The 15,826-nt window shown below is 34.6% G+C and overlaps 3 protein-coding genes across 3 annotated transcripts in view; all 3 read left to right on the top strand.

Annotated features, from left to right (window-relative positions):
- The first annotated feature begins 1,838 nt into the window (after positions 1-1,838).
- Positions 1,839-8,162, top strand: LOC107461404 (polyadenylate-binding protein-interacting protein 3). Its single transcript, XM_016079885.3, has 15 exons — positions 1,839-1,980; positions 3,100-3,257; positions 3,377-3,538; positions 3,840-3,976; positions 4,379-4,569; positions 4,712-4,889; positions 5,014-5,247; positions 5,695-5,822; positions 5,950-6,016; positions 6,131-6,164; positions 6,562-6,875; positions 6,993-7,139; positions 7,522-7,617; positions 7,703-7,762; positions 7,873-8,162. The coding sequence occupies exons 2-15, from the start codon at positions 3,122-3,124 to the stop codon at positions 7,900-7,902; spliced, it is 1,914 nt and encodes a 637-aa protein (XP_015935371.1). The 5' UTR covers positions 1,839-1,980; positions 3,100-3,121; the 3' UTR covers positions 7,903-8,162.
- A 2,602-nt stretch (positions 8,163-10,764) lies between these two features.
- LOC107461511 (nuclear transcription factor Y subunit A-8) lies at positions 10,765-13,212 on the top strand. Its single transcript, XM_016080031.3, has 6 exons — positions 10,765-10,898; positions 11,230-11,529; positions 11,620-11,771; positions 11,851-11,925; positions 12,374-12,526; positions 12,766-13,212. Exons 2-6 carry the CDS (start codon positions 11,283-11,285, stop codon positions 12,973-12,975), a joined length of 837 nt encoding a protein of 278 aa, XP_015935517.1. The 5' UTR covers positions 10,765-10,898; positions 11,230-11,282; the 3' UTR covers positions 12,976-13,212.
- A 652-nt stretch (positions 13,213-13,864) lies between these two features.
- Positions 13,865-15,826, top strand: part of LOC107461452 (PHD finger protein ALFIN-LIKE 4) — a gene marked incomplete in the record, with an annotated part of 2,972 nt that continues 1,010 nt past the window's right edge. Inside the window, 4 exon segments of the mRNA XM_016079943.3 lie at positions 13,865-14,049; positions 14,212-14,244; positions 15,242-15,470; positions 15,788-15,826. Coding sequence (XP_015935429.1) covers positions 13,965-14,049; positions 14,212-14,244; positions 15,242-15,470; positions 15,788-15,826 — 386 coding nt within the window.

The raw sequence follows: 15,826 nt of genomic DNA, 5'->3' as shown, positions 1-15,826 counted from the left end.
GATTTGATTGGTTTGTATATGCTTTAAATAAAATTTGAGTTTATTATATATGTGACAAATGAATTAGTGTTATAAAAGTAACGAAGAATAATATAGCCAAGTCTTGTTGTGACCATTTCAAACCAAGTGATTAGTAGGAAGACTTAGTTACTCCAGTCCTATTGGAAGACCAATATTTAATTTTTAACAATAAATTAAGTACGGATATAATGGGAGATGTGGTTTTAAATCCTAATGTTGATGAAGAGTGAAGACTCCGCAAACTAAGTTTTGAATAAACATATATAGGGGAGGGCATATTCTATATGACAGAGTCAGAGTTTACCAAATATATATATTTATGTTGATTTTTTAAATTGAACACTTAATTCATAATCATTAGTTTACTCTAAACTTATGGATTTAATTCATTTTTCCTTATCTCATTCATTTGAGATTTCATTTTCACTCTTATATATGTTTTACTATATTTTTAATGAGTTTTGATAAAAGTGTCTTAAAGGAGCACTCTTTAAGAATATCATGAGTGGAACATTTAAATGGAAAATGTAAATAGTCATACACTCATACTTATTTTGAATTCTCTATACATTGAATGCATTGAAAAAAAAAAAGAGAGAGATGCGTCAAGTTTGCATTTTATTTTTTATTTTTAGTATTTATATTTTTTAAATTTTGTGAAAAAAAAATGCAAACACACCTTAGCCAATGAATTTAACCTTTAATAACTTTTTAGCTAAATCAATTTCTTTTGTATATTGCAAAATCAATTTTTAATAACTGAGAGATGAATAAATATCCCATCTTAAACGTTTCTTATTAAGTAAGGAGTATTGCGTTTTTTATTAATTAAACAAATATTAATTCTTTGTTTATTATATTTTATATCAATGACTCATATTTAGAGTTTATAATTTTGGATTCATATAATTTATGGTTTAGAATTTAGAATTTATAATTTAAAATTTAACTAATATTGTACTCCTTTTTTTTTTTTGGGTAAAAAGTACTCCTTCCTTTCTCCGAAGCGTCGCCTTAGTTCAGGGCTTCCGCCTTCAGCCTTTTTTACCTTTTTTGTTCAACAGCCTTCTAGGCTTTTTATTTTTTTCCCCTAACAAATGCGTTAAGAGTGGGTCTGGCTGAGAGCAAATTCAACAATTGTCTTGGACTGGCCTTTTCTTTTATTTCTTTTTTAGATGTTTGTTCAGAACTAGTGAAAAAAACGTTATCCAATGGAGATTTGAAAACCAAATCTAATGGATCAACCAAATCTTCCCTCAATAGATTGGCCCAATTTTGCTGTACTGGCTGAAATGGAAAAAAAAAAAAAGAGTCAAGAATCACTATAGAAAATATAATAAGTTACTAAAAGTTAATGAAGTTCTATTTACTATTTAGTCATAATTTTCTAAGACTTGAAATTACGCAAATAACGTTCATGCACTATTCAAGTTGATCAAATAAAATGAACATCCCGTCCAAAAAAATAAATAAATAAATAAAATGAACATAATAGTTGGCACCTCGAAAAGACTAAGAAAGTGTATTAAACTAACTAATTATTTCCCATGCCAAAAAAATATTTTGCTATTTTCTGCTTTTGCTCTTAATTAATTTACATATTCATTATTTTAAAAGTCACATCACGTCTGTAATAACTGGCAATCTAATTGATTTATTTTCATACGTTATTATCATTTAATTAATAGATGTTACCCCTCAGCAGTGATTTTAATTTTCAATTAATAACAAACGCACGGGCCACGGTAGACCCGAGTACCGCAAATTGATTCTTAATAGTTAATTTAATACTTAATACTTAACACTTAATAGTTAATACTCTCTCACACTACTCCCAACTTCCCCGTTGCCGCACCTCCCCTCTCCGCCCACTGCACCGCCGTGAAATCCCTAACCGACTCCAGCTCATCTGCTCAACCCTTGCTGGAATTGGATTCTCTCTCATCTACCTCACCACAGGTTCGCTGTTCCTCTCTCAGCTCGCTTTCGCGATGTTTTCTCTATTCTGCTCTATCCAATTCTGTATCCGACTATTTACTTATTTATTTATTTATTTACTCACGTTTTTGTGTAAGTTTTGATCCTATTGAAACTGTTAGGTAGATTAGGGCTTAAACTGTAGAAGTACGCATATAATCCTAAGGAGGACTTCAATAAAAACGAGTTTTTGCTGTTTATGGAGCTGTAGAGTAAGATTAAAACTTGTTGATGGCACAGCAATATGCACTTCCAAGTCCTAGTTCCTCTATTCAAGTAGGCTCCCTATGTTTGGTATGATATGGAGTAATGTAAGTTTTAATAAATGTTATGAGATTGCGAGCAATAAAAACTGCATATATGGTGGCAATGTAGCTTGGATACCTAATATGACTGGGTTGGGGACCTGGAACAGACAAAGTAACTTCCCCAATCTACATGTCTTTTAATTATTTAATACACCATACCATTTTCAAAAAGATTTGAACATGAAAGAAGCATGCCACCTTGTGAATGGGAACAAGGGAGAGGGCAGGCAATATTAGTAATGTTGGGCTGTGGTTTGAATGGGAAGGTGGTGGGGTTAGGCATGTGAATTTTTCCTAATGCCTCGTCTCATTTAATCTCAAATTCAGAGACTTAGACTACTTAGGGTTTCGAGCTCCTCTGACTAAAAGTTAGGAACCTGGATGTTACACCCTACATTATTCTATGTTAGCCTCGAATTGTTCGCTGTCATATGGCTACCTGTTAAGAAAAATCCTTCGATTTTCAATAAGACACTCGTCTGTTATCATTTTTATTATTGTTTTCAAAAAGACTAAGATCAGCTTGGAAATGCAACTACTGAGGTCCCTATGAAAGATCGATCCTAACTTCCTGTTATGTAATAAGTAAAATATTTTGGGATATTTTGTTGTGTGTGTATATATATGTTTCATTCTTCGCATGTGTATATAAGATGATAGGGCACAATAGCTCGTTTGATCCAGGTAACTGACCCCATCTAGTAGGAGAAGGCTTTGTTATTGTTATTGTTGTTATTTGTTGTTGTCGTCATGTCTTTTGTTTGTACAGTAAACTGATTTTCTAAGTAATTAGAGGGGAGAGGCTGTAAGTGAGGATGAATTTGCAACAAGCTGGGCAGCCTAAATCTTCTAATGGATATGGGCGTCGAAAATCTGAAAGAGAAGGGGCAACAAAGTCAGAGAACAAAATCCCATCTGGAAAATTAAATTCCGCCAGATTAGCAAGTACAGGTGAACTTTTGAGCTGAATCATGTAGCTACTAGGTGCTTCATAGAAGATCACCGGGCCCAAAACAATAATTTTTCTATGTTGCAGTTTTGCCCTTCCTGATATTTGGTGTCTGTTACAGGTGCTGTGACTGGCTGTAAAGGTGGTGGCTATGAGAGTCCTTCACATGATCGTCTAGTATATGTAACAACATGTCTTATTGGGCACCAGGTGGAAGTTCAGGTGAAAAATGGGTCAATGTACTCTGGAATATTTCATGCAACAAACGCTGACAATGATTTTGGTAGGTTCTATTATATTCTTAACAGAATTGGTAATATTCCTCATTTTATTTTTTGTGGAATTGAATGTATATCTGGCACAGTTTTTGAGCCTGTTAGTTTGGATAGTTATGCTATTTGTCTAATTTGTTAGTTATTGCTTTTTAATCTTCTGGATATTTATCTAATAATAATAACTTCGCCTGCACCCCATAATAAAAAAATTCTTATATATACTTGCTTCGTGTTTTTCATTATTAGTGAGGTAGATCATGGGTAATTTGACTTTCTTTCCTGCTTACATCATCATTACTGTTCATCTAGGAATTGTTTTGAAAATGGCTCGCTTAATTAAGGATGGTTCTTTAAGAGGGCAGAAGTCTAGTGCAGAACCTGTCAGCAAGGCTCCTTCTAAGATCTTAATTATACCTGCCAAAGAACTTGTACAAGTTATAGCAAAGGTTTGCAACTTTTCAAGTATTTACAATTCACTTGGAAAATTGTGTCAGTTACTTAGTGTCAAAATGAAGGGGAGCCTCGGAGCAGCGGATGAGTTGTCTCCACGTGACCTCAAGGTCACGGGTTCAAGCCGTGGAAACAGCCACTGATATAATTATCAGGTTAGGCTGCGTACATTACAACCTTGGTTGCGGCCCTTTCCCGGACCCTGCGTTAAACGCGGGACGCTTGTGCACCGGGTTGCCCTTTACTTAGTGTCAAAATCTACGATCATATTAGTTTTATTAGAATGTTGTGTAGTCATCAATGGTGGTTGAGAGGTTTCTCAAGGATTAGGTGATATCACTTTTAATACAATGCTAAATTGTTTGCTGATGATATATTTGGCATGTCAATCATGGCAGGGAGTTGCCGTTACTAGGGATGGCCTACCTAGTGAATTGCATCATGATATGCATCAGGAAATCATGGTAGATTCGTTAATATCTCATTCTCGACATGTTGAGTTAGGGAGAGAATTGAAACCCTGGGTACCTGATGAAGATGTTCCACAATGCCCAGAACTGGAAAATACCTTTGATGGTCCTTGGAATAGGTATTTTTCCACTTAATACAATGTTGTGATTGTGTAATCTTCTCTTTCTCTCTCTCTCTCTCTCTCTCTCTCTTTTCGATTTCTTCATAGGCTGTCCATTTTGGTTTTAAATTGGTTATTTTCTTTTTCTATACTTTTCAAGGGGATGGGATCAGTTTGAAACAAATGAGGCCTTGTTTGGTGTAAAAAGCACATTCAATGAGGAACTATATACCACAAAGCTTGAAAAAGGGCCCCGGACAAGAGAACTGGAAAAACAAGCCTTAAGAATAGCAAGAGAAATTGAGGGTGAGGAAACCCAAGATCTGCATCTTGCGGAGGTTAGTGTTGTTTCAACTGTTAGGTTCTTTGTCCTATTTGAGTTTTTATATACTGTTTAATATATGTATCCGAAAACCTGTTTAGTCTATTTAAATCCTCAATCCTGACGGATTTTGTCAACAGGAAAGAGGACTTCACTTTCATGAAAACTTTGATATTGATGAAGAAACTAGATTCTCTTCAGTCGCTAGGGGTAAAGGTGTTGATGATAGCGGATATGATGAAAATGAGGACATACTGTCTGATTCACTCAATTCTGAAACCTTTGGTGGTATACTTGGCTCAGTAGGTAAGGGACCTGGTGAAATAACTGGTGGAAAAGGGAATGATGGAGCACTAGCAAATTCGTCCTCTTTGGTATCTCCTCAATCCATGATTTGATTTCTGAAAGTGTGATGATCTCAATCATTTTTCACATTGGATGACCATATCCTTACTTGTGACTTAATGTGTCTTCACATACATGTTTTTTAGTAAAAAATTTCTTTATATCTACTTGATTTGGTAAATATTTGATTACTTAAAGACACTGGTTTTGTCATTTCATGTTCTACTACGTTTTAAATTCGTGTTAATTGATGTTACTGGATTACGGATGCTGCATATCTATATCAGTGTGGATCATTATATAAATATTTTTCTCCTCTCGTAAACCCATAATTACGAGGGAGATAAACTAATTTGGTGAGATAGATCATTAACATGAGACTTACAGTAAAGATTTCCCTTGTGAAAAACATTGGGTGTTATTCTCTCAATTTGCCATACTTTTTCTCCTCTTAAATAGTAATTATTTGTTTGTAGGATCTTCCACAGTCATCTCAATCAAGCACTGGTGTGGATTTAAGCCGCTCTGGTTCTTATGATCATGCCAAGCAATTGGCATCGGAACTCCCTACTAAAATCTACTCATCTTCAGACGAGGAAAACAGGTTTTTGTTTCCTTTTGTTCATGTTATGATTAGTTGTTTCCACTGTAATCGTTTGTATTGCTTTCCTAATGATGCCATTTCTATACATGAAAGCTTTACTATAATTTTCATATCCTCCATCTTACAGGATTCAGGATCATTTGGCCAGTGATCTACATAGATCCAGTGGTAATAACAAGGAAGAAAATCAGAAAGTAAGTTCAAGTCTTAGCATTCTTAAACTTTTGTTTAAAGTAATATTTCACGTGATATCTGTAGGTTTTACCACTCCCAATACTTTTCTTTTATTTTTTCTTTAATTGATGCAGCAATCTGAGGATGTTCAACTGTCAAAATCTGAAGGTTTGTGAATCCTTTTTTATCCTCTTGTATCATGTAAATTGGGCAGTTCTATAGTGTTGTGGCCAACATGATTAAAGATGAAACTCAAGTATTATCATATAATTGATTATTTTGTTTCTGCCAGACTGCACTCTCCCAAGTGTCCTTTTTTTCCTTATCGTTGCAAATCTGTGTTTAATAATCCTGATGAAAAGAAAAAGGATATTTAGAGGACCTTAGACACTGTTAAGATCCTTTTTCAAATCTTCCTCCATTTTATCCCGCATGAGAGAAGAGCAGAAGGTTTTTGTCAGTACTTAATAGTATTCATGAATGCCGCTCCTAAGTATGCTTGAAACTAATTTTGGTGGCTGCTTCTTACACGTGTTCCTCAAATCTTTAGCAATTTCTGATGCAGATTTACATGCATCACTCCACTCGAAGAAAGATGGCTCTGATAAAGGGGTATTATCTTCTAATGTCACCCCTTATGCCGCTTCATCTCATGTTCCATCAAAGACTCACGAAAAGACTGGCTCACCTGGGGATTTGACTCAGCGTTCACTTGCTGGAAAAATTAATGGGGAAACAAAGTTTGTAAGTCCACGTGGGACATCATCTGCTTCAGATTCTGTGGGAGGTGTGGCAGCATCCTCTGGTCTTGGTTTGTCTCCAAGTTCATCTGTTGGTTCATTGTCTTCTGAAAAATCAACTCTTAATCCCAATGCCAAGGTGTGCAAGTTCAAGATTGAATTTGAAATAAGCCTTATTTTGCTGATTCTGGTCTTTTGTATTACTGACTAATGTCTCTGAGGCTCTTTTTTTCTGTTTTCCTTTTTATTTTATAAGGAATTCAAGCTCAATCCTAATGCAAAGAGTTTTGTTCCCTCTCAAACACCTGTTCGGCCTCCTACCCCCGTGTCCGACGGTTCCTTTTATTTTCCACCCAATGTATCTACTGTACCAAATATGCCAGGCATGCCCATGAGTATTGGAGTGAGTATTCCCTTTTCAGAAATTCCTTCCTATTCATTGAGGAAGCTATGTATGATACTCTTTTTTTCGATTTTAATTTTTTACCCTTGTTCTTGTATTAATTTTTAATTTAATAGGGCCATAGATCCATACTTGAGAGGGTGCTAGGAATTTATTATGCTAGTTAGTACATAGTTTGCTAACTCTTAGAGCATAGTGTTGCAGAAATTTGTAGGTTTTATCAAATAGGGGCTCTTTACCTTTAAAATTTAGGACATTTTCTTTCTAGAGCATTGTTAAATAGTTTGTAAAGGAGACTATGCAGGATTATTAGGGTCTACTTTTTAATCCCTTCTGCCTCGAGTCTGTTTCGAAACTTGATTATATTGCATATTGTTCACAGGTTGGACCTACTTTTACTGGGCCACAACACATGATATATAATCCGCAGGTAGCGCAAATGCCATCTCAACCATATTTTCATCCAAATGGCCCACAGGTAGGATATCCATTATAGTAAACTTTACCGGTGACTGTTAGTGGATATTGGTGCTTTATGATAATTCCTTAATGTTTAATTGCAGTATGGTCAGCTTATTGGTCATCCTAGGCAGGTTTTATACATGCCGAGTTACCTACCTCCTGTAAGGACTCTTGTTTCTCTCAATTTCTTTTCCCCTTTCCGTCAAATTTCTTCATCTTCTTGTGCTTCAGGTTTCCTGGAAACTCAACCGTTCACTTGGTTATTTTACAGGAAATGCCATACAAGGGACGGGATTATTGACGACTTGGCTGTTTGTGCATTCTTGGCAAGTACATTCCTTGCCTGAAAAGAATAAACTTAGTGGATGATTCGAAAAGTTTTTAATTGGCGATATCCACAGCTGATATAGGAACATCGTATACTGGCTTTTATAGGCAAGCAGGATCATTCTGAGATATGTTTTTATGTCCATGTATTAATCCATACATCTTTCGGGATTTCTCAGGTTTTGGTTGTGTAATACTAATAACTTAACTTATATTGATCCCATGTTCTTTTTATTTTGTTTTTTTAAAATTCTCTTATTACTATGCAACATCTACTTTTAATTTCTACGCATTCATCATCCATGGCTTTACTGCCATATAAGTTTAGTACATGCTTTCGTTGATTTCATCATATGACTTTTGGTTTAAACTTTAAACATATAAACAATGAGCAGTCTGCCCAAAAGTACTCTAAGGTACACCAAGTTATCGTTAAAAGAAAATTGTGATGTGTGCTGCCCGTATTATATCCTTAAAAAAAGTATATTTTCCAATCTTAATCAGGATAATTAAGCTTTACTATTGTTATATTACGTCATTATCATACCGCTTAGACCCAAAGTAGCAATTCTTGTCTTGTATTGCCTCCTCAAAAATGATTTTAAAAAGATTAATTATCACAATAATAAAACACCAGATGAGTTCAAGATATCTAATTTGATAGCGCAAAACATTTCAAGCATGTTGTATTAGTTAAATAAATTGTGATAGTGTAAGCAAAACTTGCCGAGTGTTACACTTGGTTTCAAAAGTTAGAAACACGCAGGGTAAGTTCATATTAGGCTAGTATAAAGTACGCATTCTCCTTTTAGCACGCACGTATGGAATGTAATTCTGCTCTCCCTTTTTTTGTTGAGTTCTTTTCAGCTTTTCTAACTTCATAAGCTAATGCTAGCGTAATAAAGAAAAAGTTAAACACAATGAGTATGCCACTCTTTAAAATCACAAAATATAGTGGGGTGGAGTAAATGTCTTTTTCTTAATTAATATTAATCCAACACAATTAGAACTGTTGGTTTTCGCTCACAGCTGTCTGTGACATCGTAGGTGTATGATGTCCGAGATAAACAAAACTAAAATGGTTTGCTCATATGATGTTGTTCTTGCTGAGTTTGGCCGGTGTATAGCTCGTCCGTCGATGAATATCTTCAAGCTTCTCGTCGGGATGAGTTATACGTCGGCAAGGAGAGAACAAGGGGGTGGGTACCTGCAAAAGACACTCCGACGCTCAAGTCAGTAAGTGTTTAAGAGGTATATAATAATTCTATGAATATAGAATGTAAGACATGAAATAAAAGTTATCATGTGTTATGTTGTGTTTATAATAATTCTATGAATATAGAATGTATTACATGATATAGAACTTATCATGTTACTCTCTGATATTAGATATAGAAGATTTCTTTTATAGGCATAGAATTGATGAATAAAATTGATGTTATGACCGTTTGGTCATTAAGATAGAAATGATGATCATTAAGTCGGTAATGAAGGTGTCAGTTACAAGCAAAAGAATGAATGATAATTAATGCCGAGTTATAACTCATAATGCATAATAAAGACTGAGTTATAAGGTGACGGATCAGATGTGATGCTAAAATGAAAATGACAATCACATTCTATAAAATAAATTTGAGAAATACGAATTAAAACTTGTCCAAAATAATTTTTCTTAACATCCTAGAATTGTCATGATACCATATATACTATAGTTATATACACTGTACTTCATAACCACCCAAAACTGATGTATTATTATTTTACATCAATATCATTGCCTACACGATGATTTGATGCTTTCTCTTATATGGACCGTCATTCTTTGATTTTTAAATTTATCTGTTTGCCATCGTTCCGGAAAGATGCCAAACTTGCAATCCTTTAGATAAATAAACAAAATTTGTACCCTTAATATTTTTGTATTAGTGTTTGGTGAGGTGTGTTTGTCCAACATTACTAAAGCGTACAAAATGGCACTGAGTTGTCATATCAAGTAATCTTTCTAAGCTCCTTCTTCATTTCTCGTTAACTAAGTGGAGCCACGTTTCTCCTTTCTCTCTCATATTTGAAGCGGTGTGAATATGAAGCCACATACTAAAACCAATATCAAAGTTTGGTATGGTTTTGCTGGCTATATATATATAATTATTCATCATAGTACTTTGATATATTACACACGTCATCATCCAGCGAAGACAGATTTTAATTAACTAAACTGTCTCATATTTAATGTAACTCCTATTTTCATCGTTTGAAACCATCCACATGTCAAGGAGCATTTTCTTTATCTTTTGACTTTTTGGGATAGAAAGAAACTCAATATTTTCATATTTAATTATTTATAGTTATTATTGAATGACAAAGCATCATGATTATTTATTTATGGACAGAAAAGAACAAGCAGGATCAGAGGATAAAGAAATAAAAACTGAATTGTATAAGAGGCATATAATTATTAATTTCTCTAGTATTAACTAGTTTTATATGTATTAACTTGTCATAATGCATTTTTTAACCATTTTATTTATTACAGGAAAACGACAAAAATGTAATGGCTCCACTGAAAAACGATTTTCTTAGTTATTCTTATCAGATAGATATACCAAACAAGATCAGGTGTAAAATAATAACTTATAGATCATAGATTACTTGTTTTATTATCTTATTTCTTGGTAACATATATCATAATAATAAAAATAATAAGTGAGAAGTGGTGGTGGTGGGGGTGACTATAGTTGGTAGTGTTAATGTATGTATTTGTGTAGAATTATAACTATTAAACATAATCTAAAAACATTTTTGTTTTGTTTAGCAGTGATGATGAGTGTCCCTTGAATGAGAGTGAGAACAAGTGCTTCTTCTAAGCTTACAACCTTCAAAGTTCAAACCCCACAAAGACACACACAACAGCTTCTGGTTTTACACCAATTCCCACTGCTACTTCCTCTTCAAATTCCCTAAATTTCAAAGGTTTCTTCTTATTTTTCTCTATTTCAGTTCACATTCTTCTCTTCCTCTTTTTGTTTTAATTTTTGATATAGTTGTGAGTCAACAAAAGGGTAGCATTTGGGGCTTGAAACGATGCAACTAATCTTATAATTTAATCATAAAAAGCAGCAAATTGCATAAAACAACATACTTGCTATTGACTGTCTTAGATGGAGTTTTTCTTGCTATGTGTATCTTACTATTTGCTGATGGCTGATTCTTCACTCTCTCACTCACTCACAGTTATTCTTAGCAATGATTTCTTTTTTGTTGGTTTCTGTGTATGTTCTTGGAATGAACTCTTTATGAGAAGCTTTCCGGTTAAGGAGTGAAAAGAGTTGAAGTTGGGAGGCATAGTGGAAAACAATGAAGTGCATGTGTGAAAAAGAATCTGCTCTATGTTCTGTTCATGCAACACCAGCCTATGTTCTTGGATGCTCATCATCATGGGGTAATTCTCCTGAATCTGATGTTGTCCAACAATCATCCATGTCTGATAAATTGAACTTAAACATGGGTGTTGTTCTGCCACAACAATGTCACAAGAGTAGGCCACTAAATCTCCAATTTCAAGAGCAGGATTCATCTTCAACTCTTTCCACCAATCAATCTGGTACTTGGGAATTCTATATAATATAGTTCTTGTTTCAAAATTTGTTATTAGCCTTGGATTTGATGGCTTAATTAGTATACTTGAAACCAGGTCAAATTTCTATCCAGCATAGCAATTCTTCAGCTTGTTCATCATCACTTAGCAGAAATATGGAGAAGAGTGCTGGAAATCAAATCAGTTCTTCAATGGGGATTCTTGATTTTTCCTTCCCTCCTTCGGAACTCGATCGCGGCCAATCAACTGTAAGTAGTTATATGGTTGTGATTTTTGGGATGAAAGACATGAATGAGGAGATCATTTTAGTTGGAATGTGTGTTTCAGGCTCCAATTGCATTTCATTGTGCATATCCATGCTATGGTGGCATACTAGCTGCTGCATATGACCAACACTCTAAGGTAATTCATTTAGTAGACTCCATTTGTTCTTATTAGTAAATTCTTGTTTTCTACCAAGAACTTTTTAAAGTTGCATGCTAATTGTTCAACAAGTTTCTCTGTTGTATTTTGTTTCTCTTTGAAAATGTTTCTTAGTTTTCCTTTGCATCTTGTTTGATCTTATTTTCCAATTGCTTATCTTAATTTATGGAACTAAAAGATGCTACGTGCACGCTATAAATCATCTACCAAATCAACTATTATGTATTTGTGTATATTTATACACTTTTTCAAGTAAATAATTTGTTACCAAAATAATCAAACCTAACATAGTAAAATAATTAAATCTGCAATAAACAGCATAATCTAACATGTACTGAAAATGAGATAATTATATGAGAGCATGATCATTCTTGTTAGAATTTCCTATAGCATCAAACATAAGTCATGACTATTCATTAATATGCAGGTAATTGGAAGTGCAGCAGTTCGGATTCCTCTGCCACTTGATCTGAGAGAAGAACCTATATATGTGAATTCAAAGCAGTATCATGCTATACTGAGACGTAGACAGTACCGAGCTAAACTCGAAGCACATAACAAACTCATCAGAGATCGCAAAGTAAGTGCATTTTCTAACTCATAATCTACGCTAACTAGTGTGACAGTATAATTAGGATCAATTACATCATGTTAGAAAAGGAAGAGAGAGCAGTAGAAAAAAGATGTGGGTTTAAGTTATCTGGAATTATACAATATAAAAGAATATTTATAGTGTTAATAAATATTCAGATATATTAAATAATGCTAATTGATCTAATTGATTCTAATTATACTCTAACAATTAGTATTGTTCTACAGCCTTATCTTCACGAGTCTCGCCATCTACATGCACTCAAGAGAGCTAGAGGTGCTGGTGGACGCTTTCTCAACACTAAGAACCTCGTCCAATCAAAGGTTACTTCTACCACCACCACTTCCTACCAGGCTTACATTGGAAGGGATATCCAGGACTATACGGCAGATACCGGTGGCGCCGCCAGTCACCGCCGTCTGTCTGTTCTTATGTGATCCCCTTGCAGGGCACCATGTATTCCATTTGGGAAGTCATCCTTGGCTCATATCTATCTATCTATATACAGTTTCTGTCTTTTGCAAGGCAATGATGTGCAGATTTTATTATGACTCAACGTACAATTGTCTTTATATAAAATTGTTAGTGGAAAATTATTAAATGATGATGTAATCAAACTTATTAAATATCTACTTAATATAAAAATAACTGCACGGAAGTTTTTATTTTTATCAGTGTATATATTATGGANNNACAAGTGATGTTTTTTTTTTATGCTCATGCTTTAGAAAAAGAAAAAATGATACAATGTGAGTTGGCTTGATTTACACATGTTTAATGTTTAATGTTTAATCTATAGTGATTACTTTCACCAACTAAATTGTTTGAAATAACACGCGTATCTCCCCTATTATCTTCACTTTATCATGAATAGACTTATACATAACACAACTCTTTTAGATACTACCCTTAAATCCAAGGCTAATAAAATGTGTTTACACTTTGCACAAATTATGATAAATTAAATATTAAACACAAGAAAAGCGCTGACGGGAGTGCCAGGGGAGACTGGCGGGTCCCACACATTTTTATAATCTATAATATTCAAAAATAATGAAAAGAAATTAGGAGTTAAACTTACTACTAATAAGTACTAATAATACTCTCCTAAGGCTACACGGTAAATTACTAAATTAGTACTAATAAGATAAGATTAAAAAAGATTAAGATCCACGTGGTTGAAAGAGTGCGAGTTAGTGAATGATATTCTGCATCTGTTGTGTTCTCTTGTCTTGTCTTGTCTCGAAGAGAGAGTGTGATTTGATTCATGCAATAACATAATAACTAATAAGTAATAACACGCCTCAAAACGGTACCGTTTTGTTCCCTCATGTAATTAACTCATAACTCCAAACCCTTCTTTTTCGTTTACTTCTTCTGATAACTGAATAGACGAGAAAAGAAGAGAAGACAAGAGAAGAGAGCAATGGAAGGAGGAGGACGAACGGTGGAAGAGATTTACGAGGATTTCAAGGGTCGAAGAGCTGCCATCATCAAAGCCCTCACAACCGGTATCTAATTCTAACCCTTCTTCCTTCATTCCTTTCTTCCAATTCACAATTTTCTAGTTCTTCTTCTTCGATTTCCATTTTCCCTCTCTTACATTTCATGCTTTCTTCGATCTGTAACTCGTGATTCGCGCTTCAATTCTTTTTTCCTCTTTGCGTTTGCAGATGTTCAGGATTTCTACAACCAATGCGATCCTGGTTAGTTACTTACTTAATTACTTACTCTCCAAACCACTTTTACTTTCTCTTTGCAATTTCAATTCCTCTTCATTCGCACTCAAATTTGGGAATCCTCTTTTTCTGCTAGTTCTCTAATTTTTTTCCGTGTTACTGCGTTATGCCTTTCAAATGCTTTATGGCTTTTGCATTCAGGGTTTTCAATTTCGGCCAGCTTCTTATCATACCTTAATATTGCTTCTTTCTCTCTCTCTCTCTCTCTCTCTCTTTTTTGGGAAGAATAAGGGTTCTTTTATTTTGATGTGTTTTCAATTGTCAGTTTGTAACTGTTCTCTATCATAAGACTGCTAGCTCCGGATATTGATTGGGTAATTCTGAACTGCATTCCTTATTCTTGTCTGTCAATGTAGCCATAAATTCTGTTCCTGCACTTGTTGCCTTCTGTGATTTCTTGGAGCACATCTGATGCATGTTCCTGGAACAACCACAAAAGCTCCTTTTCCATTACTAACTAGAAACGATGTTTAAAAATAAAAAATAAAAAAAAAGAAAGTGGTTTCGGATGTGCTGTTAGAACACATTCCTGCAAGTATTTCTCAACATACTTGCTAGCGAATTTAAGCCTATTTGTAAACTTTGTAATTCAATACGGATTGGGAGAATAGTACAGGCCACATCGCTTGGTGTTTGCACAGAGTGGGAAGCAGTAACTTCAGTGATTGGTTAATCTGTTATATATTTATGGACTAACCTTCAGGGGAACACATTTGCATCATCATCCTTGGTGTCATTCTCGCATAGGAAATAATTGTACTGCTACCCTAGATGCTGACCTGAGTATACTTGGAATCCTTGGAACTTGTCAAAACCCTTTTTGGCAGTAAATTCTATTCGGAGCTAAGTGGAATTTTGGTGGCAATTAAAAAATATGTATTGGTAGAACTAAAAATTGTTTTCCACTGTGGCTATTTCGTGCCTTGAATTATAAGTTTTGTGTATCATTTGTTTTTACTTTCAGAGAAGGAGAATTTATGCTTATATGGATTACCTAGTGGGCAATGGGAAGTAAATTTGCCTGTTGAAGAAGTTCCACCAGAACTTCCTGAGCCTGTGCTGGGCATTAACTTTGCTAGGGATGGCATGCAAGAAAAGGACTGGTTATCTTTAGTTGCTGTCCATAGCGATACATGGCTGGTTGCTCTTGCCTTCTATTTTGGAGCCAGATTTGGGTTTGATAGAGCTGACAGGTATGCCTTACACTGCATAATTCTTATCCTGAGATAACTACCACCTTCTAAGGGGGTAAAGATGTATGTGATTTGATAACATATTTAGCACCTTTTTCTTGGAAAAAGTAGAAGAACCAGCTTAGCATTTTATTATCTCCTGAGTACTAGACAATCTTTTGAGAGTGCAAAGAAGGAAAAACTAATTTCTAAGTTGAATCCATAATCAATGTTCTTTTGGTGACGCTTAAATAATCTGAGTGTGTTATGAACATTGGTAAGGTTTAGTTTGTTCTCTAATGGATATATTACTCATGATTTGACCATTTGTAATGCAGGAAACGACTATTTAATCTGATCAATGAACTACCGACAAT

This window comes from Arachis duranensis, chromosome 8 (genome assembly GCF_000817695.3).
Source record: "Arachis duranensis cultivar V14167 chromosome 8, aradu.V14167.gnm2.J7QH, whole genome shotgun sequence".
NCBI lineage: Eukaryota > Viridiplantae > Streptophyta > Magnoliopsida > Fabales > Fabaceae > Arachis > Arachis duranensis.
The sequence above is the reverse complement of the archived record's forward strand: the minus strand, read 5'-3'. Positions and strand labels throughout refer to the sequence as shown.